This window comes from Anomaloglossus baeobatrachus, chromosome 8 (assembly GCF_048569485.1).
Source record: "Anomaloglossus baeobatrachus isolate aAnoBae1 chromosome 8, aAnoBae1.hap1, whole genome shotgun sequence".
Lineage (NCBI taxonomy): Eukaryota > Metazoa > Chordata > Amphibia > Anura > Aromobatidae > Anomaloglossus > Anomaloglossus baeobatrachus.
This window is the reverse complement of record NC_134360.1, coordinates 235,035,652-235,059,518: the sequence shown is the minus strand read 5'-3', so window position 1 is coordinate 235,059,518 and position 23,867 is coordinate 235,035,652. Positions and strand designations below refer to the sequence as shown.

The 23,867-nt window shown below is 46.8% G+C and overlaps 1 protein-coding gene across 3 annotated transcripts in view; it reads right to left on the bottom strand.

The window, feature by feature from the left end:
• The window catches only part of TM2D1 (TM2 domain containing 1), a 161,660-nt gene extending 139,966 nt beyond the window's left edge, over window positions 1-21,694 (bottom strand). For 2 of the 3 annotated variants that reach the window (XM_075320402.1, XM_075320401.1), the window contains exons 1-6: window positions 21,542-21,694; window positions 20,674-20,747; window positions 17,901-18,009; window positions 17,692-17,783; window positions 16,571-16,644; window positions 13,902-14,017 (exon numbers count right to left, since the gene is read on the bottom strand). In XM_075320402.1, the coding sequence (XP_075176517.1) occupies window positions 13,907-14,017; window positions 16,571-16,644; window positions 17,692-17,783; window positions 17,901-18,009; window positions 20,674-20,747; window positions 21,542-21,651 (570 nt within the window). In that variant the 5' untranslated portion in view covers window positions 21,652-21,694 and the 3' untranslated portion in view covers window positions 13,902-13,906. Of the gene's footprint in view, window positions 1-7,454; window positions 8,301-13,901; window positions 14,018-16,570; window positions 16,645-17,691; window positions 17,784-17,900; window positions 18,010-20,673; window positions 20,748-21,541 lie in introns of those variants that run through there. The other variant, XM_075320400.1, reaches the window with a different exon arrangement.
• Between the last annotated feature and the right edge of the window lie 2,173 nt (window positions 21,695-23,867).

Below are 23,867 nucleotides of genomic sequence, written 5' to 3'. Positions count from 1 at the left end.
GTGGCCATACAAATCAATGGGGAACGGGATCCGGGACGCGAGAGCGCGAGAGAGCAAAAAAAAAAAAACAAAAAAACCTGATCCGGATCGTGCACCCCGAATCCCGAGTACTGGTCGGACTCAGATCGGGCTCTCAAACCGTGCGGATCCGGATTTTGCGGATCCGGGTCCACTCAACACTAGTAGGGATTCAGCAGCAACAGGGAGGAGAGACACTGAGGAGCTGTCCATCAGGCGGCAGGGGCAGAGATTCTGCAACAGGAGGGTGGAAGACAATGGGGAACAGTAAATTAGACTAGGTGGGCGAAGGTTCAGCAACAGCATGGAGTAAGGTAACACAGGAGTTCTCCATCCGGCTTCAAAGGGAGAGAGATACAGTAGCAGCAGCGAAGAGGGACACTGAGGAGCTGTCCGTCCGGCTGTGGGGGCAGAGATTTTGCAGAAGAGTGGAGGACACCCAGGAGCTGTAAATTAGGCTAGGTGGGGGAAGGTTAAGCAATAGGGTGAGTGGAAATTCTAAAGCAGGGAGGAGGGACACTGAGGAGTTCTCAATCAGGCTATGAGAGTAAAGATGCAGTAGCAGCAGGGAGGAGGGACACTGAGGAGTTCTCAATCAGGCTATGAGAGTAGAGATGCAGTAGCAGCTGGGAGGAGGGACACTGAGGAGTTCTCAATCAGGCTATGAGAGTAAAGATGCAGTAGCAGCAGGGAGGAGGGACACTGAGGAGTTCTCAATCAGGCTATGAGAGTAGAGATGCAGTAGCAGCAGGGAGGAGGGACACTGAGGAGTTCTCAATCAGGCTATGAGAGTAAAGATGCAGTAGCAGCAGGGAGGAGGGACACTGAGGAGTTCTCAATCAGGCTATGAGAGTAAAGATGCAGTAGCAGCAGGGAGGAGGGACACTGAGGAGTTCTGAATCAGGCTATGAGAGTAAAGATGCAGTAGCAGCTGGGAGGAGGGACACTGAGGAGTTCTCAATCAGGCTATGAGAGTAAAGATGCAGTAGCAGCAGGGAGGAGGGACACTGAGGAGTTCTCAATCAGGCTATGAGAGTAGAGATGCAGTAGCAGCAGGGAGGAGGGACACTGAGGAGTTCTGAATCAGGCTATGAGAGTAATGATTATGACCCGTTGGCCCTCCATTCTGATCTTGCGCAGGACTCTGGGCAAGAGAGCTAGAGGGGGAAAACACGTAGGCCAGACGGAACTGGGACCAATCCTGAACCAGCGCGTCCGCTGCCAAGGCCTGAGGATCGTGGGAGCGAGCCACGTAAACCGGGACCTTGTTGTTGTGCCGGGATGCCATTAGATCCACTTCCGGAGTGCCCCACTTGCGGCAGATTGACCGGAACACTGCCGGATGCAGGGCCCACTCGCCGCTGTCCACGGTTTGACGGCTGATATAATCTGCCTCCCAGTTTTCTGCGCCTGGGATGTGGACTGCGGATATGGTGGACTTGGAGTCCTCCGTCCACTGAAGGATGCGTTGAACCTCCAACATCGCCAGGCGGCTGCGAGTCCCGCCCTGGTGATTGATGTAGGCAACTGCTGTCGCGTTGTCCGACTGGACTCGAATGTGCTTGCCCGCCAACAGGTGGTGAAAGGCTACGAGAGCTAGGAGCACAGCTCTGATTTCCAGCACATTGATCGAGAGGGCTGATTCGGACGGAGTCCAAGTGCCCTGTGCTCGGTGGTGGAGAAATACTGCTCCCCAGCCGGAGAGACTGGCGTCCGTGGTGAGGATCACCCAGGACGGAGACAGGAAAGAGCGTCCCTGAGACAGAGAGAGGGGCCAAAGCCACCACTGAAGAGAGCTCCTGGTCTGTGGCGACAGAGCCACTAGCCTGTGCAAGGAAGAGGTCCGCTTGTTCCAAAAGCGGAGAATGTCCAGCTGCAGAGGACGCAGATGGAACTGGGCAAAGGGAACCGCTTCCATTGACGCCACCATCTGACCCAGCACCTGCATGAGGTGCCTGATGGAATGACGGCGGGGCTTCAATAGAGAACGCACCGCCAGATGAAGGGACTGCTGTTTGACTAAGGGCAGCTTCACAAGTGCCGGCAGAGTCTCGAATTGCATCCCTAGGTACGTAAGTTTCTGGGTCGGGGTCAGAGTGGACTTGGGCAGATTGACAAGCCACCCGAATTGAACAAGCGTGGTGAGAGTGAGCGAGACACTCCGCTGACAGTCTGCACTGGATGAAGCCTTGACTAGAAGGTCGTCCAGGTAAGGAATCACTGCCAACCCCTGGAGGTGCAGAACCGCAACCACTGCTGCCATGACCTTGGTGAATACTTGAGGGGCCGTGGCTAACCCGAAGGGGAGAGCCACGAATTGGAAATGTTCCTCTCAGATTGCAAAACGTAGCCAATGCTGGTGTGAAACTGCAATTGGCACATGCAGATAGGCATCTCTGATGTCGATGGATGCCAGGAAATCTCCTTGGGTCATTGAGGCAATGACCGATCGCAGAGATTCCATGCGAAAGTGCCGCACCTGAACATGCTTGTTGAGAAGCTTGAGATCCAGGATGGGCCGGAAGGAACCGTCCTTCTTGGGGACTCCGGAACAATTACTCCGTTGGCCTGCAAGGATGCCACGGCCTGAGAGAAGGCGGCGGCTTTGGAGCAGGGGGGAGTGGACAGAAAAAATCTGTTTGGCGGGCTGGAAGAAAATTCTATCCTGTAGCCGTGGGAGATGATATCCCGCACCCACTGATCGGAGACGTGTTGAAACCACACGTCGCCAAAGTGGGAGAGCCTGCCACCGACCAAGGACGTTGTTGGCGCAGCCAGATAGTCAAGAGGAGGCTGCCTTAGTGGCAGCGGCTCCTCCGTTCTTCTGAGGACACGGCTTCGCGCGCCAGCTGGGTTTTCGATCCTTGGCTGAGTTAGTGGACGAGGCTGAGGGCTTAGAGGATGACCAGTTAGAGGAACGAAAGGAACGAAACCTCGACTGGTTCTTGCCCTGGACAGGTTTCCTGGTTTTAGTTTGTGGCAAGGAAGTACTCTTCCCGCCAGTAGCTTCCTTAATAATTTCATCCAGTTGTTCACCGAACAGCCGGGACCCAGCAAAGGGGAGCCCAGCAAGGTACTTCTTGGAAGAAGCGTCTGCTTTCCACTCTCGAAGCCACAAGATCCTGCGGATCGCGAGGGAATTAGCGGAAGCCACCGCTGTGCGGTGAAAAGCCTCCAGAATGGCAGACATGGCATAGGATGAAAAAGCCGAAGCCTGGGAAGTTAGGGCAACCATTTCGGGCATAGAGTCCCTGGCGAGGGAATGTATCTCCGCCAGAGAAGCAGAGACTGCCTTAAGAGCCCACACTGCTGCAAAAGACGGGGAGAACGAGGCCCCTGCCGCCTCATATACAGATTTGGCCAGAAGGTCAACCTGGCAGTCAGTGGGATCCTTAAGTGAGGTACCATCGGCCACCGATACAACTGTCCGGGCTGAGATTATAGACACCGGAGGATCTACCTTTGGTGAATGAGCCCACTCCTTGACCACCTCAGGTGGAAAGGGAAAACGGTCATCAGAACTACGCTTTGGGAAGCGTTTGTCAGGACAGGCCCTGGGCTTGGTCACCGTGGCCTGAAAACTGGAGTGGTTAAAAAAAAACATACTCCTTGCTCTCTTAGGTGAGGTAAACTGGTGTTTTTCTACCAGAGAAGCTTGTTCCTCTGACACTGGTGGATTGAGGTCCAGTACGGAATTAATGGACGCAATCAAGTCACTAACATCCGCATCACCCTCAGATAGATCAATGGGGTACATAGAGGTAGCGTCCGAGCCCACAGTAAAGGCATCCTCCTCGCCCTGTAATTCAGCTCGTGAATCAGAGCCGTGGGACGAGGAAGGAGAAGAGTCCCTGCGTCTCAGTTTAGGAGGACGGGGTCCGGGAACAGATAAAAAATCCTCTGTGAGCTCTGCAGAGCGAGTCGGAGCAGCAGAGGCGCCCTGAGAAGGGGAGGGGGGGCGGGGTTAGGTCCAAGAGCGGGAACCGGAGGGCCAAGGAGAAATACTGGGGAGGGGAACATCTCCTCAAAGAGGAGTGTCCTCCCCTCTGCTGAACGGCCGGTGGGCGGCGCCGCACTGTTCCCCTGCATGACTGACATGCAGGGGCAATGAAAACGAAACTAGGCCGCATCTGAAGCCGGGGCCTAGATTTTCCCATGCGGCCGACGAGCAGGCACCCTCGGCGCGGTTCTCAGGAAAAAACCAGAGAACCGGCCGGAAATCACAGCAAAGTGAAATAACACACTCTCCCCACAATAAATGTACAAGGGACCCCTGAATAACGTCTCAATACTTAGCTTATGAGACGCAGGGCCAGGTCCCTGAGGGGTGAGCGCTCCGTCCGGCAGGATCCTGAAAGGGCTGCGGATGGAGACCGGTCTCCTGCAAAGCAGTGAGAACCGTGATGGCTCCCACTTCAAGACAGAGCCTCAGGGGATGGTGAAGGAGCGCGGCATGTGAAGGCTCCAGCCTTGAAAATCAACCTTAACAGCACCGCCGACACAGTGGGGTGAGAAGGGACATGCCGGGGGTCCAGCTTGGACCCGCTTTTCTTCCAAATCTTTGAAATCAAAAATCAGATGAGAATGCATGTGTGTGTGTGACCTCCTGAACACAAAGCATTGAACTGGTTAGATTTGTCATCCAGGGGGTGTATATGCTCGGAGGGAGGAGCTACACTTTTAGTGTAGTACTTTGTGTGTCCTCCGGAGGCAGAAGCTATACACCCATGGTCTGGTTCTCCCATAAGGAACGATTAAGAAATCACACTTCCACTACTGGACAACAAAGAGAGGTGAAACCCCCCCCAAAATGTGATACTCACCTCATGCACAAATACTCACTTCATGCACAAGGGCCGATCCGTCACATATAGCGCTGCAGCTCCCACCAGCTTTCTGGTATCGTGTCTGTTTCTTCTGCTCAGATGAAATGTGAACACTACAGCTGAGGGTTGATTGGTTGCAGCGCTTTCATAACATCCCCCTGCATAAGCGCATGCCCGGTGGGGAACGGAGCGTTGAATACAGTCGAGAGATGACAGACTCAAGGGACAGTATCCCCTCCCCCCACCTCCCTAAACTCACTAATGAGGGGGTAGTCTAGTGGTGGCCACCTCCTCAAATCTATTTTTGAGGGATTTTAGGCCATTAATGTGTCAATACTGGGGTAATTATGGGCGGCACGGTGGCTCAGTGGTTAGCACATTGCTGAGGTCCTTGGTTCAAATCACACCAAGGACAACACCTGCAAGGAGTTTGTATGTTCTCCAAGTGTTGGTGTGGGTTTCCTTCAGGTTCTCCAGTTTTCTCACACAAACCAAAGACTAAAGGCTGCTTTATATGCTGTGACATCGCTAGCGATCTAGTTAGCAATGCAACACGCCAGATCGCACATACGATTTGCCGAGATCGTACATGTGACCGGCGCTACAAAAATGACCTATGTGCGATCTCGGCAAATCTTATCTGCGATATGGCGTGTCACATCGCTAACGAGATTGCCAGCGATGTCGCAGCGTGTAAAGCACCTTTTAATCAAATTGTGAGCCCCAATGGGGACAGTATTACTGATTTATGTAAAGTGCTGTGGAATTAATGGGGCTACAGCGCCTTGCAAAAGTATTCGGCCCCCTTGAATTTTTCAACCTTTTCCCACATTTCAGGCTTCAAACATAAAGATAAAAATTTTAATGTTCTGGTGAAGAAACAACAACAAGTGGGACACAATTGCGAACAAAAACTTTATAAAAAAAACAAAAAACAAAAACAGAATAAAAATAAATAACTGAAAATTGGGGCGTGCAATATTATTCATCCCCTGTAAGTGAATCCTTTGTAGCGCCCCCTTTTGCTGCGATTACAGCACAAGTCGCTTGGGGTATGTGTCTATCAGTTTTGCACATCGAGAGACTGAAATCCTCGCCCATACTTCCTTTGTAAACAGCTGAAGCTGAGTGAGGTTGGATGGAGGAGTTTGTGAACAGCAGTTTTCAGCTCTTTCCACAGATTCTCGATTGGGTTGAGGTCTGGATTGTGACTTGGCCATTCTAACACCTGGATACAGTTATTTGTGAACCATTCCATTGTAGATTTTGCTTTATGTTTGGGATCATTGTCTTGTTGGAAGACAAATCTCCGTCCCAGTCTCAGGTCTTTTGCAGACTCCAACAGGTTTTCTTCAAGAATGGTCCTGTATTTGGCTCCATCCATCTTCCCATCAATTTTAACCATCTTCCCTGTCCCTGCTGAAGAAAAGCAGGCCAATCATGATGCTGCCACCACCATGTTTGACAGTGGGAATGGTGTGTTCGGGGTGATGCTTTTACGCCAAACATATCATTTGGTATTGTGCCCAAATAGTTAGATTTTGGTTTCATCTGACCAGAGCACCTTCTTCCACATGTTTGGTGTCTCCAGGTGGCTTGTGGCAAACGACACTTTTTATGGATATCTTTGAGAAATGGCTTTCTTCTTGCCACTCTTTCATAAAGGTCAGATTTGTGCCGTGTACGACTGATTGTTGTCCTATGGACAGACTCTCCCACCTCAGCTGTAGATCTCTGCAGATCATCCAGAGTGATCATGGGCCTCTTGGCTGCATCTCTGATCAGTCTTCTCCTAGTTTGAGATGAAAGTTTGGATGGACGGCCGGGTCTTGGTAGATTTGCAGTGGTATGATGCTCCTTCCATTTCAATATGATTGCTTGCACAGTGCTTCTTGGGATGTTTAAAGTTTTGGAAATCTTTTTGTAACCAAATCCGGCTTTAAACTTCTCCACAACAGTATCACGGACCTGCCTGTTGTGTTCCTTGGTCTTAATGATGCTCTCTGTGCTTTAAACAGAACACTGAGACTATTACACAGCAGGTGCATTTATACGGAGACTTGATTACACACAGGGGATTATATTTATCATCATCAGTCATTTAGGACAACATTGGATCATTCAGAGATCCTCAATGAACTTCTGGAGTGAGTTTGCTGCACTGAAAGTAAAGGGGATGAATAATATTGCACGCCCCAATTTTTAGTTATTTATTTTTTTTAAAAAGTTTCAAATAAGTAATAAATTTCGTTCACCTTTACAATTCTGTCCACTTGTTGTTGATTCTTCACCAGAACATTAACATTTTTATCTTTATGTTTGAAGCCTGAAATGTGGGAAAAGGTTGAAAAATTCAAGGGGATCAAATACTTTTGCAAGGCACTGTAAATAAGTGATTATATATTATTAATTCCAGTGATTGGCGCTGAGATGTACTAGAGAAAGTCATATTTGGGCACTGCAGTTTCAGTTACTGGCACCCCCTTTTCTCAGCTTCGTGGAGGTCCAGGGAGCGGACCCTTTCCAATTGCCTATTGAAGGTCTATTTGGAGTACAGATAATTAAATCCTTGAAACCACCTTTACTGCACTTTAATTTGTGAACCCCCAATAACATCATTATTGCAGTTTTATTGTCATTCCTACTATGCATTAACTGTAGTCTGTATTTACAAAATATGGATTCCTACAAAAAAGACATATCTGTAACAATGACACCACAAACCGTCCCGGCAGGCTCGCCACATTTACAGTTTTCGTTGGTGCAGGTTCCAGCCAAACACCGGGTGCATCGACAAGACCGGCAGAGAGAAAGTTACAAGTAATCGTCCGTGTGAATATATCGAGGCGGCAGAACAATCCCGCTACTTTCCAGATCGATACAATGTTCTCCCGAAATCTAATGGTGGAAAGTTATTTAGCTGCAGCAACACAAATAGTCCGGAAACCTAATTCATTCCTTATGTTTGAACGTCTTGGCTCTTGGCAGATGCTGATAACACTATGATAGATTAAAAAGCAATGTTCTGTTCCGAGCCGGGAGAGTGCAAGAAACGAGATTTACTCCTCAGAACGCCGCGCTGTTTGCTAGATGAGGCCAATATGGACGATGCACCAGAACGCGGAGGTTATTTCCGATGTTCAGAGTAGGTGACCGTCCCCGGCAGCTAGTAAGATAATAAATATTAATGTACAGGATTCCTTGTGAGTCTCTTCGTCGATCCCTCAGTCTCTGGATTTTACCCAGAAAGTATTTATGAACTTGTCGATGGCGGAATAAAACGACATCAGGAAGGGAATCCTGGAGAATCCGCTGTAAACAGGGAAAGTTCCGATATTCTCCAGTGCGGAGAAGAAGAAGAAAGCTCCTGTGATCTCCAAATGATGAGGATCCACCATCGGGATTGGAGATTGTAGTCAGCAGAGACTACGGTGTGGACTACGACTTATTCAGGGACTGTCAAGAAAATATGGAGTTTAAAAAATAAAATTAGAGGCGTGATTCCCATAGATAGGTACAAAAAATACAGCCCTCCTAAGTTTAGTGTGCTAGCATATGGAAGGGTGTAGAGTCTGAACTCTCTAAGTATGGGGATACATTGAACGCAGCAGCAAAACGAGCTGTAATGTGAAGCGTCTGCTGACGAGAACTGCAGAAAACCTCCTGCTACAAAGATTAGGAGCTGTGCTGCAGTACTCAGCAGCGGCTGCAACACATTGCACCTACATCAGCAGCCAATCGGTGGGAGAGCCCGATGTATGATCTCCACCGATCTGATTCACGGCCTTATCCTCAATATATTGTGCCCCGAGAAACTCCTTTGGCCTCTTCCCACAAATATATACATCTATAAGGCCGGAGTCACACTTGCGAGAGACTCTCGCATCGGCATCACCCGGCACGGCCACACACTCTGACAGAAGTGGGTCGGCTGCATGTATTTCTATACAGCTGAGACGCTCCGGTCCGGTGGGTGTGCGGCCGTGCAGGGTGATGCCGATGTGAGACTTGCGATAATCTCTCGCAAGTGTGACTCCGGCCAAATACACAGCTGAGCTCCAGTTGCATATGCTGGTACCTGACCTAACTCCGACCCTAGCACTGTAATTCTTCACATGCCTCTTTTCCATAAAAATTTGACAGAGGAAGAATTCTCCCTCTGGCAGCTCAGCATCGATACGGCCTGACAGGTTTCTCTAGCATAAGAACAATGTCCTCTGTGTCTACCAAATACCTCAGCCTAGTAGATCTCATGGAGGCTCGTAAATTTAATTTTACTGAGGGCAAAATGTTTCAGGGTTATCTAAACGATGCTATCCTCACTGAGAATAACCTTGTGACCCAACATGTACATGGGTTTATGATTAGGGATGACTGAATACCTCAAATATTCGGCTTCGCGAATATTTGCCGAATAAGTTGCCGCTATTTGGCTATTCGCGAATATTCGATGCGCAATGTAAGTCTATGGGAAACCCGAACAACAACTATTCGGGCTTCCCATAGACTTACATTGCACATCGAATATTCACATAGCGGTGACCTATTCAGCAGATATTCGCAAAGCCGAATATTTGAGGTATTCGATCATCCCTATTTATGATGGATTGGTCCTGGCAAACTAATCTGATCTGCTTCTATGAGAAGGCGAGTTCCAGACTGGACCTCTGTAATGCCATATACAGTGCCATATACTAGATTGGTACATAAAGTGAGTGGGACAAGGGAAAAATATGTATAATTGGATTACAACCGTGTCAGTGATAGGAAACAGAGGGTGCTTATTAATGGAATACAATTAAATTGGGTCACAGTTAACAGTTGTGTACCACAGGGGTCAGTATTGGGCTCTCTTCTTTTTAACATATATATTAATGATCTTGTAGGGGGCATACAGAGTAGAATTTCATCATTTGCAGACTGGACCAGTGTAATGCCATGGATGTTGTCTAGTATATGACAATACAGTGTCATATACTAGATTGGCACATAAAGTGAATGGGACTAAGGAAAATTATGTGTAACTGGGTTAATAACAGTCTCAGTGATAGAAAACAAAGGGTAGTTATTAATGGCACACACTCTGATTGGGTCACAGTCAACAGTTGTGTACCTCAGGGGTCAGTATTGGGCTCTCTTCTTTTTCACATTTATTAATGATCTTGTTGGGGGCACACAGTAGAAATTCATCATTTGCAAAGGATATCAAACTCTGCAGTGTAATCAACACTGGAAAGTGGAAACCTCTGGCTGAAATAGAGCAATTCAAGTGTAATATAGATAAATGTAAGGTCATGTACTTGGGTGAAGGAAATAAATTGTTCAATTATGTACTAAAATGGTAAAACACTGGGTAAAACTACCACTGAAAAAGACTTGGGTGTAAGGGTGGACGGCAAACGAAACTTGAGTGACCAGTGTCAGGCAGCTGCTACCAAGGCTAATAAAATAATGGGATGCATTAAAGGAGGCATAGATGCTCATGATGAGAACATAGTTTTACCCCTATACAATTCACCAGTTTGGCCACACGTAGAAAACGGTGTACAGTATTTTGCTCTGGTGTAGAAGGACATGGCGGAACTAGAGCGGTTGCAGAGAAAAGGGATGAAGTAAATTAAGGGAGTCGGTGAACTACAGAAGACGGGTCATCACACTGGAGGTTATTGGAAAAACGAAGGCTTAGGGACGATCTTATTACAATGTTCAAATAAATAAGGGGGCAGTACAGAGATCTCTTCGATTATATTTTTACACCTAAAGCTGGGTTCACACTAAGCGACAGCGACAACGACGTCGCTGTTACGTCACCATTTTCTGTGACGTAACAGCGACCTTGTAAGTCGCTGTTATGATCGCTGCTTAGCTGTCAAACACAGCGACGCAGCAGCGATCAAAACGTCGCTACATGTGCAGAGAGCAGGGAGCCGCGCTTAGCGCTGGCTCCTTGCTCTCCTAGGTACAGTACACATCGGGTTAATTAACCCGATGTGTACTGCAGCTACATGTCACAGTGCAGAGAGCAGGGAGCCGCGCACACTGCTTAGCGCTGGCTCCTTGCTCTCCTTGCTACAGTATACATCGGGTTAATTACCCGATGTGTACTGCAGCCACATGTGCACAGAGCAGGAGCCGGCACTGGCAGCAAGGGCGGAGGCTGGTAACGAAGGTAAATATCGGGTAACCAGGGAAAGGTCTTCCCTTGGTTACCCGATGTTTACGCTGGTTACAGCTTACCGCAGCTGCCAGTGTCGGCTCCTGCTCCCTGCTCGCTTCATTTCGTCGCTCTCTCGCTGTCACACACAGCGATGTGCGCTTCACAGCGGGAGAGTGACGACCAAAAAATGAAGCTGGACATTCAGCAACGACCGGCGACCTCACAGCAGGGGCCAGATCGTTGCTGGATGTCACACACAGCGACAGGACGTCGCTGCAACGTCACAGAAAATGGTGACGTAGCAGCGACGTCGTTGTCGCTGTGTGTGACACCAGCTTAAGTCTGCGACGGGGATAAGGGGCAGCCACTACGTCAGGAGGAAAGAAGGTTTAATCAGAATCACAGATGTAGATGCGTTACTGTGAAAACAGTGTAGTTATGGATTCTTTACTGTGCAAGCAAGGGACACTGAATTCTTAACTGTATGAGCAGTGACACTGTGGATTCTTTATGGAGCGAGCAGGGAAAAACTATGGAGCTCCATCACAAAAATTGTATCGGTTGAGTCACTAAAAGAGTTCAAAAGGAGGGCCTGGACGCCTTTCTTGTATAATGATCAACAAGTCTTAAGTTTCCAAAAAATGGTTCCAGTGAAATCTACAGTTTGTACCACAAAAACCAAGCCCTCAAAAAGAAAGCTAAAAGTATGTAGTGACCAAAAATAAAACAAGTGTAAGTCATGTGTTATGCAAAAGTAGCAAAACATAAAAAAAAATATAAATTTGTTACCGACATCAGTGTGTGGACACGGAGAATAAAGACGATGTCAACTATACCCAACAAGGGTTTAAAAATTTATAAAAAAAATGCTGTTTTTTTTGTTCATTTGGTCTCTTAAGGAGTGTAATAAAAAGTGATCAAAAAGTCTCATTCACCACAAAATGGTACAAATGAAAACTACATATTGTTAAGCAAAAAGATAAGTCCTCACATCTCCGCTGGAAATTGTAAAACACCTTTCCCCCGAAATTTAGGGCACAGTCTGGGAAAAAAAAACGAAAAAAAAACCACTCACATTGGAGTGAGTTGGTGCGGATCAGTGTGAACATAGAGCAAATTTCTACTCGTTTGAACATAGACTTCCTATAGATTTAGGCTGACAAGTGAAAAGGGAAAGGAGTCTCCGTCATGTCTTGTTCACATTCTCTACTCTCCACTCAAGTGGGATTTTGGAATCCACCTCCGGCAGTGCGAGTTGGGACATGTGAGCATCATTCCCAATCTCAGCCACTAAATGCAGACGGAGACCTGCTATAATCTCAGTAAATGTGCTTTCTCCAAGACAAAGTGATTGGGAAATAAATTTAGGGAAATCCATTTTTTTTTTATTTAAAAAGGGAAGAAAAAAAAATTCAATAACTGAAAAAAAAGTATTAATGTTATATTTACATATTTGTTTCTAATTGAGCAAATTATAAAAAAAATATATTTTAAAAGTTTGATATTTTCCATTCTTAAACACTAGGGAAAGCAGCTGCTGAAATCCTACTGTAGAACTAGCTCACATTACAGCTGCAGTAAAAGTGGGCAGAATCTGCTCTCCGGTGTATGGTGCCACCCTTTCCTCCCAATCTGGGGGTTTCCAAAAGGATAAGGGAAAATGAAGTTTAGGATCACAGTGTGGAGTCATTTTGTTGGTGACCGCAAAGTGATTCTAATATGTTTAAGTGTCACCAAGGACAGCTGGCACAGTGCGCTGCTGTATACTGCGCCCCCCCCGCTGTATACCGCTCTCCTCAGTATACTGTGCTCTGCTGAATATTGCACTCCTATCGGCAGCAGTGGGGAAGGGGGAGTAGGGGGGGTAGCGGCGGCGGCTGAGAGTAAGGGGGAGCGCATGGGGAGGAAGGGGCAGCGCATGGGGAGGAAGGGGCAGCGCATGGGGAGGAAGGGGCAGCGCATGGGGAGGAAGGGGCAGCGCATGGGCAGGAAGGGGCAGCGCATGGGCAGGAAGGGGCAGCGGATGGGGAGGAAAGGGCAGCGGATGGGGAGGAAAGGGCAGCGGATGGGGAGGAAAGGGCAGCGGATGGGGAGGAAAGGGCAGCGGATGGGGAGGAAAGGGCAGCGGATGGGGAGGAAGGGGCAGCGGATGGGGAGGAAGGGGCAGCGGATGGGGAGGAAGGGGCAGCGGATGGGGAGGAAAGGGCAGCGGATGGGGAGGAAAGGGCAGCGGATGGGGAGGAAAGGGCAGCGGATGGGGAGGAAAGGGCAGCGGATGGGGAGGAAAGGGCAGCGGATGGGGAGGAAGGGGCAGCGGATGGGGAGGAAGGGGCAGCGGATGGGGAGGAAGGGGCAGCGGATGGGAGGAAGGGGCAGCGGCGACGGATGGGAGGAAGGGGTAGCGGCGGCGGCGGATGGGAGGAAGGGGTAGCGGCAGCAGGTGGGAGGAAAGGGTAGCGGCGGCCTGGCACCGGTACTCACACACTAGAGAGGGTGACACGGGGAAAGTGCAGCATATGCCGTGAGATCCACAAAGATGATGGTGGCGATCTCCTCCCTCTGCTGTGATCTGGACACCCCATCGGGCGTGTTCAGATTACAGAAGAAGCAGTCTCTGTGTTAAGTATAGGGTCGAAGCCCAACAACTGCCTCTTATGCACAGGGAGCTGCCATATTTGAGGTAACTGAATACTTCAAGATGGCAGCCCCCAGTGTTTCAGTAAAAATAGAATTAAATAAAAACTAAATAAAACAGTGAATTTAATTTTGTATTAAAATTAACTGATTCCATAATCACTATTATATGCAAAATAAAAAAAAAAACGCGACACCCTACCTTTAAACTTTGTCATTTAGGGCAATTTTTTTAAAAATTCCCTTTGTTGAGAAATGTGACTTACTGTGGTTATGGGTACAACTGTGACTCTCTAAATGTCTCATTATTGATGGTCAGGTGGATCAGCCGGGCGCCATAGTAGTCGATGATGTAGCTGGATCCATCGGAGGGGCCGACGATCTGCAAGAGAAAAAGTGAAATTCCACAACTAAGTAAAGAGATTATCTCCAAATCACATCTAGACTTAAGAAAACTGCAACAAAGTCACATAAATGAACGTGATACACTGAGGAACGTTTGCCCCAATGAGCCGGCTCCTGGGCTTTTCCATCTAATATATCGGCTATTTCAGCTGCTTGGAGCTTTGTTTTCTCACCATTTTCAAAACCTCTGCTTGTGGTCAATGAAAACAAAAAATGAGTGAGCGGGCAGCCACAACCCGCGAGGGTTAGAAACAAAATAGGTTTAGAAAATATAATTATTTATTAATGCACTTTCTATAACAAATTCCTTTAAATGTCCCCCAAGAGGGTTCTTTTCTCACGCTAGGTACGGGGAAGAACCAAGCGAGTGGCGAAAGGTAGGAGAAGGGGGAGATGGTGACCCCTGACTAAACCTACCTCTGGTCCCTGGGGTCCCTCACCACCCTAGATAGGTTCTGCACCTATGCACCGAGCCGGATACCTGACCCTAGGTATCCCTAGAGCTGAGCCTTAAATAGGGAATGGGTGGGATGAGCTCTTCATCAACCCCACTAAACACTAAAGAAGACACAAGGAGAAAAAGCAGGGAAAAGCATGAACTACTTAACTAGAGATGACTCAGGTAGAAGTACAGCAAAGCTTTAGCAACAATACCCCATTTGAGAGCAAGCCACCTGCTTGCAACCAGAGCTAGAATCAACTGAAGAATATCACCAGCACCAGTCCAAGGGAGAAGGGAGTATTTAAACACATGGAGAAAACTGATAATCAGCAGCTGGGTGGAAGGCGAGCTCCTGCTGGGTCCAAAAGGGGGAAGAAATGAAAATCCAGTAGGAAAGGTACCTATTACAAGGAATACTGACAGGAACCATGGAAAGTCAGGGAGCATTCCTTTTATGGCCAGAAACCACATGACCGTATCACCATCGTGACATCTTTGTTAACACAGTTGCCATGAAGGTCAATGGCCGTCACTCCGAGTAATCACAAGGCACAAACAGATCTGCACATTTTCATGTTGGAATTTGTGATGTCAAAAAGAAGCGGAGAAACATCTACAAGAGTCATCTGAGGGTCCGGAAAAAGGATCTGGGCTGTTCAGTCTCTATGGAGTTTACAGAACTACAGCTCCCAGCATGCCCTGACAATCCACAGTTGTAGTCAAGTCACAATTTTGCTTTTGTTCCCTTCTTTGGAAAACCCCCTGATCCAGGCAGAGGGTCGGTGATGGCGGTGCGGTTTGTGGCGTGACGCTGGGTCTTTACGGCTAAAAAATGCAGGAAATAAATGCACCAACAATTGCCATGCTGCTTCTTTTTTCAGCAACTAAAACTGCAAGGAAAAATTAAGCAGTGTGTGCAACACATTTCTGATATCTCATAGACTTTGCTGGGATAAAAATAGACATGCAGATTTGGGCAGCAAACTGCACAATAAACTGCACCAAAAACTGCACTGTGCACACAGGGCCGTAATGTGTTTTTTTGCAACCTAAGAGGCATGACCATGCAATCGGTTGATAATTAAATAACGTGCAATACTTCACAATTAGATGCAGTGGTGGTCATGGAACACTGCATCTAATGGGGTTAACTAGCCAGGATCAGGGCAGATATATGCAGCAATTGAATGTTGCATGGGGAACAGTCAGTGATATAGGTATTATATACATGTATGTATGTATGTATGTATGTATGTATGTATGTATGTATGTATGTATGTATACACACACACACATTATATATATATATATATATATATATATATATATATATATATATATATATATATATATATATATATATATATATATATGTGTGTGTATATATACACACACACACATATTATATATATATATATATATATATATATATATATATATATAATGTGTATATATACACACACATATATTATATAATATATATATATATATATATATATATATATATTATATATATATATTAGTGTGTGAATAAATATATATAGTATATTATAGATTATATTATATTACACACACTATATGTACCTGCTGAATCCAGAGCTCACAGAGTAGCGAAGTGTATAAGCAGATGCATAGTAAGACTCGGATTGCTCTTCATTGAGTCCCGGATAATTTAGTCCTTCACCATCAGGAGTCGGATATGTAGTGATCATCTGCCCGCAACCGCCGAGTTCAAACTGCAGGGGTTAATTACATGTGTATATTCCTTGCTTTTAGGGGCAGTTTGCCTCCATCTGTCTTATATGTGTATATAAAAAGTGTGTCCAAACCCCCCACACCCCCCCCCCTCAAAAAAAAAAAAAAATGCTAAACAATAATAAATTACAACACTGCACAGCGTCAACCCGAAGGAACGGCCACTGGCGCTTCTGAGACGGCATCATATGGGGCCGGATCATGAATTTTGTATTAGCAGGAGTGAAGAATGCCGAAGTCTTCACATTGTTCTCTGTGCTCTGAATTGTACGGTCAGAAACTGATTTTTTTTTTTTTTCTAAATCCAATTCTAGTATTGTGTGCGGAGCTCACCTGCATGGAGATGAGGATAAAATCGATGAGACTGCCGATCCCACAAAACCCGACCGTGCAGAACTTCAGCATTCCTGCAAAGGGAGAGACGTACAGAGATCTCAGGACAGCACATTAATATTCATCTATTGCTTCTTATTATAGGGGCTGCACAGACCACAAAACCCATTTAATTCAACATCTTAAACTCTTTAAAGACAAAAGAAAGCTTTACACAGGCGAACCATTCCTATAAATAGACCCAGTGTCATACTTACACTGCCCTGAGGGGGCGCTGGAGAGAAAGGGTTTGTTTTCTGATCGGCCCAATTCCCTGCAGCTTTAACTGAAGCCTACAGCTATAAGTAACACAAGGAATCTGGGCTCCGCATGTAAGGATTTAGAAAACTATTCAATTTTTAAAATCACTGGGATGAAACATGAAAAACATTCCCCGTCTTTAGGAACATATATAACGCCTGCACAGTATAGCGACATTATAACCCCAGAATCGGTGATCACCGACTACAGCAGGAAATAAGAAAAGCTGAATTATCTATTATCCAATAGTGATATTACCTTGTTACAGCACAAAACACTCAGCAAGAAGAATATAATACTGTATATTTGTACTGCTTAACCCAGGGTGATGCATAACTATTCTCATCCATAAAGGACAGTATTATAGCAGTTATATTCCTGTACATAGGGGCAGTATTATAGTAGTTATATTCTTGTACATAGGGGCAGTATTATAGTAGTTATATTCTTGTACACAGGGAACAGTATAATAGTAGTAATATTCTTGTACATAAGAACAGTATTATAGGAGTTGTATTCCTGTACATAGGAGCAGTATTATAGGAGTTGTATTCTTGTATAAAGGGGTAGTATTATAGCAGTTATATTCTTGTACATAGGGGCAGTATTATAGCAGTTATATTCTTGTACATAGGGGCAGTATTATAGTACTTATATTCTTGTACATAGGGGCAGTATTATAGTAGTTATATTCTTGTATATAGGGGCAGTATTATATTAGTTATATTCTTGTACATAGGATCAGTATAATAGTAGTATGATAGTAGTTATATTCTTGTACAGTGGTTTTTGGATAATATATTATAAGAACATCCTCTTACCTAGAGCCGGGTAACCCAGGTAGAACCTATCAGCTCCCAGCCATCCAAGGAATAATGACAGCGCCACGGCCACTTTGTAGGAATAGCCATTACTGCAGATGTTAAAATAAAAATTAATTAAATTTGTAAATCACAGACACCGCAACATCTGTGTGACCTTCTGTGATGAGGATGAACATGTCTTTGGAGTACAGGGGTCTGGTACTTACACATTGCGGCACGGGAAGGGTCTGAGAAACCCGACTTCTTTTCCAGAGAATGTGGTGACATTTCCCCCATGATCTTTACAGGATATATTAGGTGCAGGATAACACGGAGCTAAGAGAGAAAAACACACGATTAATGGGGAGACGTCCGGGGGGCAGTGGAGGTGAGCTGTGTTATAACAATTTTATATACAAGGGGGTTGTGAAGAGGTTTTCAAAATGGTCAAAGACAGGAAATATTATATAAAAAAATATTATTATTAGTCCTTTATTTAAACTCTTGCTATTATCAATGCTCCTGTAGCAATGACATCACATCCATCAATCACGTGACCGCTGCAGTCAATCACGGAATTGCGATTGATATGAAGTTATCACTGCAGGTTTTACAAGGTTTACATGGCAGAGGCAGTGCTGGAAGGACGGGGGCTTGAACCATTAAGCAATTTTATTTTTTTATCATTCCTTGCCTTTAAATAAATAAATAAATAAATAAAATAAACGGCCATAATAGTATTACATTTAAGGGTACTTTCACACTTGCGTTGTTTTCCTTCCGTTACAATCCGCCCTTTTGGAAAACAGCGGAATCCGTTAACGGATTCCGCTGTTTCCCATAGACTTGTATGGTTGACGGATTGTACCAAAAGGACCTGCGTTGCTTCCGCTGGGCGACGCTCCGTTGCTTCCGCCCAGCGGGAGGAACGCAGCATGTAACGTTGTTTTGAGCAGCGGAATCCTCTGGATTTCACTGCGCATGCTCTTTTTTTTTTTAAATCAAACTTTATTTTGGCTCGCGGTGGCCGAACGTTCAGCTGAGCGCCCAGCCATCGGCAAGCGACAGCGATCAGCTGAGCGACCGGCAGCCGGCAAGTGACAGCGCTCAGCTGATCACCGGCGGTCGGCTGCAGGGAGCGATCAGCTGATCACCCGGCGGCCGGCTGCAGGGAGCGATCAGCTGATCACCCGGCGGCCGGCTGCAGGGAGCGATCAGCTGATCACCCGGCGGCCGGCTGCAGGGAGCGATCAGCTGATTATATTATAAGGAAACTATCGGGAAGCTGGTGTTGATGAATCTTCTCTCTGGAAACTATCAGCAAGTTGAAGATATCGTTTTTATATTGTTTTTTATCGGGTCTTTTAGAGGAAATGTCTCCATGTGGCGATGCCACCGCCTCTACAGCATATGTAAGGCCTGTTTCACACATCAGGCATTTCTGCCATATTTCCGAATCTGGCACACTCCAGTACAGTGTGATACCTCAGCAGATGTACATTTGAGCTGAGTAATTGGCTGCAGCGGTAATATGCAGTGTCAATCACTGATTTCAGCCAATGTAGATGTTTAGTTGAGTGATCGGCTGCAGCACTAACGTGCGCTGTCAACAGTACAGTACAGTAGCATCTCGGCAAGCTCCGGTCACATGCTGTCATGTGACCGGAGCATGTGACCGGAGCTTGCCGTGATGCCATTGTACAGTATTAACACTGTACTGGAGTGTGCCGAATCCGGCGAAACGCCTGATGTGTGAAACAGCCCTTAGACAGCAAATATGGCTGCCGTACGGTTGTGTGATTTTGCTGCTAAAGGAGTTTTCCAGTTTTAGTTAACGGAGGCGCAAACGTCTTCAGCAATGTAAAATAATAAAATCATGTAGTTGTCACCCTCACCAGGTCCAGTGCCGGCTCCCAACTGACATCACACTGACAGCGCACATTACTGCTGCAGCCAATCACTGACAGCGCACATTACTGCTGCAGCCAATCACTGACAGCGCACATTACTGCTGCAGCCAATCACTGACAGCGCACATTACTGCTGCAGCCACACTGACAGCGCACATTACTGCTGCAGCCACTGACAGCGCACATTACTGCTGCAGCCAATCACTGACAGCGCACATTACTGCTGCAGCCACACTGACAGCGCACATTACTGCTGCAGCCACACTGACAGCGCACATTACTGCTGCAGCCAATCACTGACAGCGCACATTACTGCTGCAGCCAATCACTGACAGCGCACATTACTGCTGCAGCCAATCACTGACAGCGCACATTACTGCTGCAGCCAATCACTGACAGCGCACATTACTGCTGCAGCCAATCACTGACAGCGCACATTACTGCTGCAGCCAATCACTGACCTCGGCCAATGTAGATTTTGAGCCAAGTAATTGCCTGCAGCAGCAACATGCACTGCCAATCACTCACCTTGGCCGTTGTAGATTTTGTGCTGAGTGATCAGCTACAGCAGTAATGTGCGCTGTCAATCACTGACCTCAGCAGATGTACATTTCAGCTGAGTAATTGGCTGCAGCAGTAATATGCAGTGTCAATCACTGATTTCAGACAATGTAGATGTTTAGTTGAGTGATCGGCTGCAGCACTAATGTGCACTGTCAATCACTGACTTCGACCAATGTACATTTTGAGCTGAGTGATTGGCTGCAGTGGTAATGCGTGCTGTCAATCTGATGTCACCACTGCAGCACGGAGCCGGTGCAGGACCTGGGGAGTGTGTTATTTTACAATTCAGGAAATCCCTTCTAAAACCCTGTTAGAGAATCCAGAAGACAAAAAAAAAAAAAAACTAAAACTATAAAAGATACAGATACAACAAATATAAACATTAAAAAGGAAACTTTGTGATCTGTGAACAGCAGCAGCTCGTGGATGGTTTCCAGGATGCCACATATTCAGAAGAAAACTACAAAAGATGAAAAAAAAATCAAATAAAACCCTCGCCCGCCACCTTCCCATCAGAGTCGCTCACCATAAGCGGTATAGTTGGCGCAGCGGACCGGCTCCTGGGTAACTGGGTTTATTTCGGGGTCCATGCACACATATGTTCAAGGATTAAGGAAATAAATGAGCGGTTATCAGCCTCTCCACCCCCCCGCCCACAGTGTGAAGAGTGGAAGAAAAAAAAAAAAGTGACTGGCCACTTTAAATAAAAAAAAAAAAATTCCTCAAAGATATTTGGGCTACAAACTTCCCAAAACTTCAGCAGGAAACAAAACTTTTTGAGCTAAACAAACAAAAAATAAATAAAAAAAAAATGTATTATTTTGATTTTGTCCAAAATTCTGGAAGTACTAGCATCATTATGATGGATTTAATGCAAAAAATGTCAGTGAGGACCACGAAAAAAATAAAAAAAAAACCCTGACAAAAGACAGAGGAGGCATATAACGTGCAGGGATTGAGGAGCAGCTGCTTAACCCCTCACACGCGGCGGCTGGACGCAGACGCGGCAACTAAGCGGTCAGATTGGTGTTGCTCCTGTGTAAAACCAAAAAAAGGACGGAGATGGGGGGAGGGGGGTGGATGAAACAATCGGGGAAGGGGTTAAAAGTTATACCTGTGACATTACACATACAAAAAAAACATGGCGGACAAAAGGAGAGCAGCAGTAACCATGGTTACCACGCAATTCTCACAGAAGAACTGAGGAAAAAAAAATACACTTTGTGCAATATATATATATATATATATATATATATATATATATATATATATATATATATATATATATATATACATACATATACATATAATACTGAAGAGCACACACCACAGCCACTGCTGGGACTTGTGCTTCCACAGCCCCCCACACAGACAGCGCACACAGGTCAGGATATTGTCCCAGCCGCAGCTCATCACATTTCTGGATCCCGTCATCGGCCGCCACGAACCAGAACCAGAAGCAAAACCCGGACAGCAGCGGCAAACCGAGACCGAAGGACGCCATCTTACGAGGGGCAATACAATCCTCCGCCGCTGTCAGAGGCGGTTCCGCCGCCCGCCGCCCGCCGCCGTCATGTGACTCAGCGTGCGTGACGTCTTCCGGGCGCCATCTTGAAGGTGGCAGAGCAGCAAGAGATGTGAAGTTGGAGGGAAGAAAATCTTGTGTGACATTATGTTATTAATATTATTTATTTGCTTTTTTTGTGTGTTGGGAGTTTTCTCTGGTTTGTTTTTTTCTCAAATATATATTTATTGATCGTCTACACACTTGTTACTTTTATCTTTTCATCCTTTACAACACAATTCATTATCATCATTATTATTATTATCATTTATTATTATTTTATTTTTCGTTCTGAACCATATGCCAATCAGTCAATATAGCGCTGGGGCGTGATAACACACTTGAATGAAGCTCACTGCCACGCCCCCATGGCACACTGACACAATGCCAGGGCACACTGACACGCCCTTATGCTGGCATCACATGGTACGATATATCTAACGATATGTCGTCGGGGTCACGTCGTTAGTGTCGCACATCCAGCATCGTTTGACATATTGTACTGTGTGACGCCTCCGAACGACTGTGAACGAGCAAAAATACTCACCTTATCGTTGCTCGTTGACACGTCGTTCAATTTCAAAATGTCGGTCCTCCTTCTGTGCTCCGGTTGTTCATCGTTCCCGTGGCAGCACACATCGCTCCATGTGACACCACAGGAACGATGAACACAGCTTACCTGCGTCCCGCCAGCAATGCGGAAGGAAGGATGTGGGCGGGATGTTACGTCCTGCTCATCTCCGCCCCTCCGCTTCTATTGGCCGGCTGCCGTGTGATTTCGATGTGACGCCGAACATCCCTTCCCCTTCAGGAAGAGGATGTTCGCCGCCCACAGCGACGTCGTCAGGGAGGTAAGTACGTGTGACAGGGGGTTAACGACTTTGTGCGACACGGACAATAAATTGCCCGTGACGCACAAACGGGGGCGGGTACGATCGCTCGTGCGATCGCACGATAGATCGAACCGTGTGACGCCGGAGTGTATACTGACACGCCCCCATGGCACACTGACACGCCCTTAGTGTATACTGACACGCCCCCATGGCACACTGACACGCCCTTAGTGTATACTGACACGCCCCCATAGAACACTGACACAATGCCAGGGCACACTGACACGCTACTAGTGCCCACTGACATGCCCTTAGTGTATACTGACACGCCCCCATGGCACACTGACATGCCCTTAGTGTACACTGCCACGCCCCCATAGCTCACTGTTATGCCACTACTGCACACTGACACACCCCTAATGCACACTTTCATGCCCATAGTGCACACTGTCATGCCACTACTGAACACTGACACACCCCTAGTGCACACTAACACTCCCCTAGTGTACACTGACAGGCCCCCAGGGCAAACTGACATGACCCCAGGGCACACTGACATACCCCTAGTGTTTCATTGACACGCCCCTAGTGCACACTGTCACTCCCCTAGTGCACACTGACACACCCTTAGTGTACACTGAAACGCCCCATGGAACACTAACACACCCCCTGTGAACACTGACACACCCCCTGTGAACACTGACACACCCCCTGTGCACACTGACACTCCCCCTGTGCACACTGACATGCCCCCTGTGCACACTGACAAGCCCCCTGTGCACACTGACACTCCCTCAGTGCACACTGACACCCCCAGTGCACACTGACACACCTCTGTGCACACTGACACGTCCCCCAGTGCACACTGACACCCCCAGTGCACACTGACACACCCCAGGGCATACTGAAACCCCCAGGGTACACTGACACCCCCCAGGGCACACTGACACACCCACAGTGCACACTGACACACCCCCTGTACACTGACACGCCCCCTGTGCATACTGATATGCCCCTGTGCACCCTGACATGCCCCCAGTGCATTCTGACAGGCCTCTGGCAAATGCAAGCGAGCACAGGATAATGCAGAGAATCTCCATGGGTAATCATTCCCACACTGCAGCTGGAATTGCTCACTAGTCCAGCACTCAACAGGGTAACGATCTGTCTAGTTATACAGTGTCACAACGTTTAAGAGCATTTGGACTGATACCTAACTCTGCAGTGACTAAACCTCTCATTAGCAGAAAGAATCACAAGGCTAGACTCACCTTTGGTGAGGAGCAGGTTGTGTGGACAGAGGTGAGGGGTCCACAGGTCATT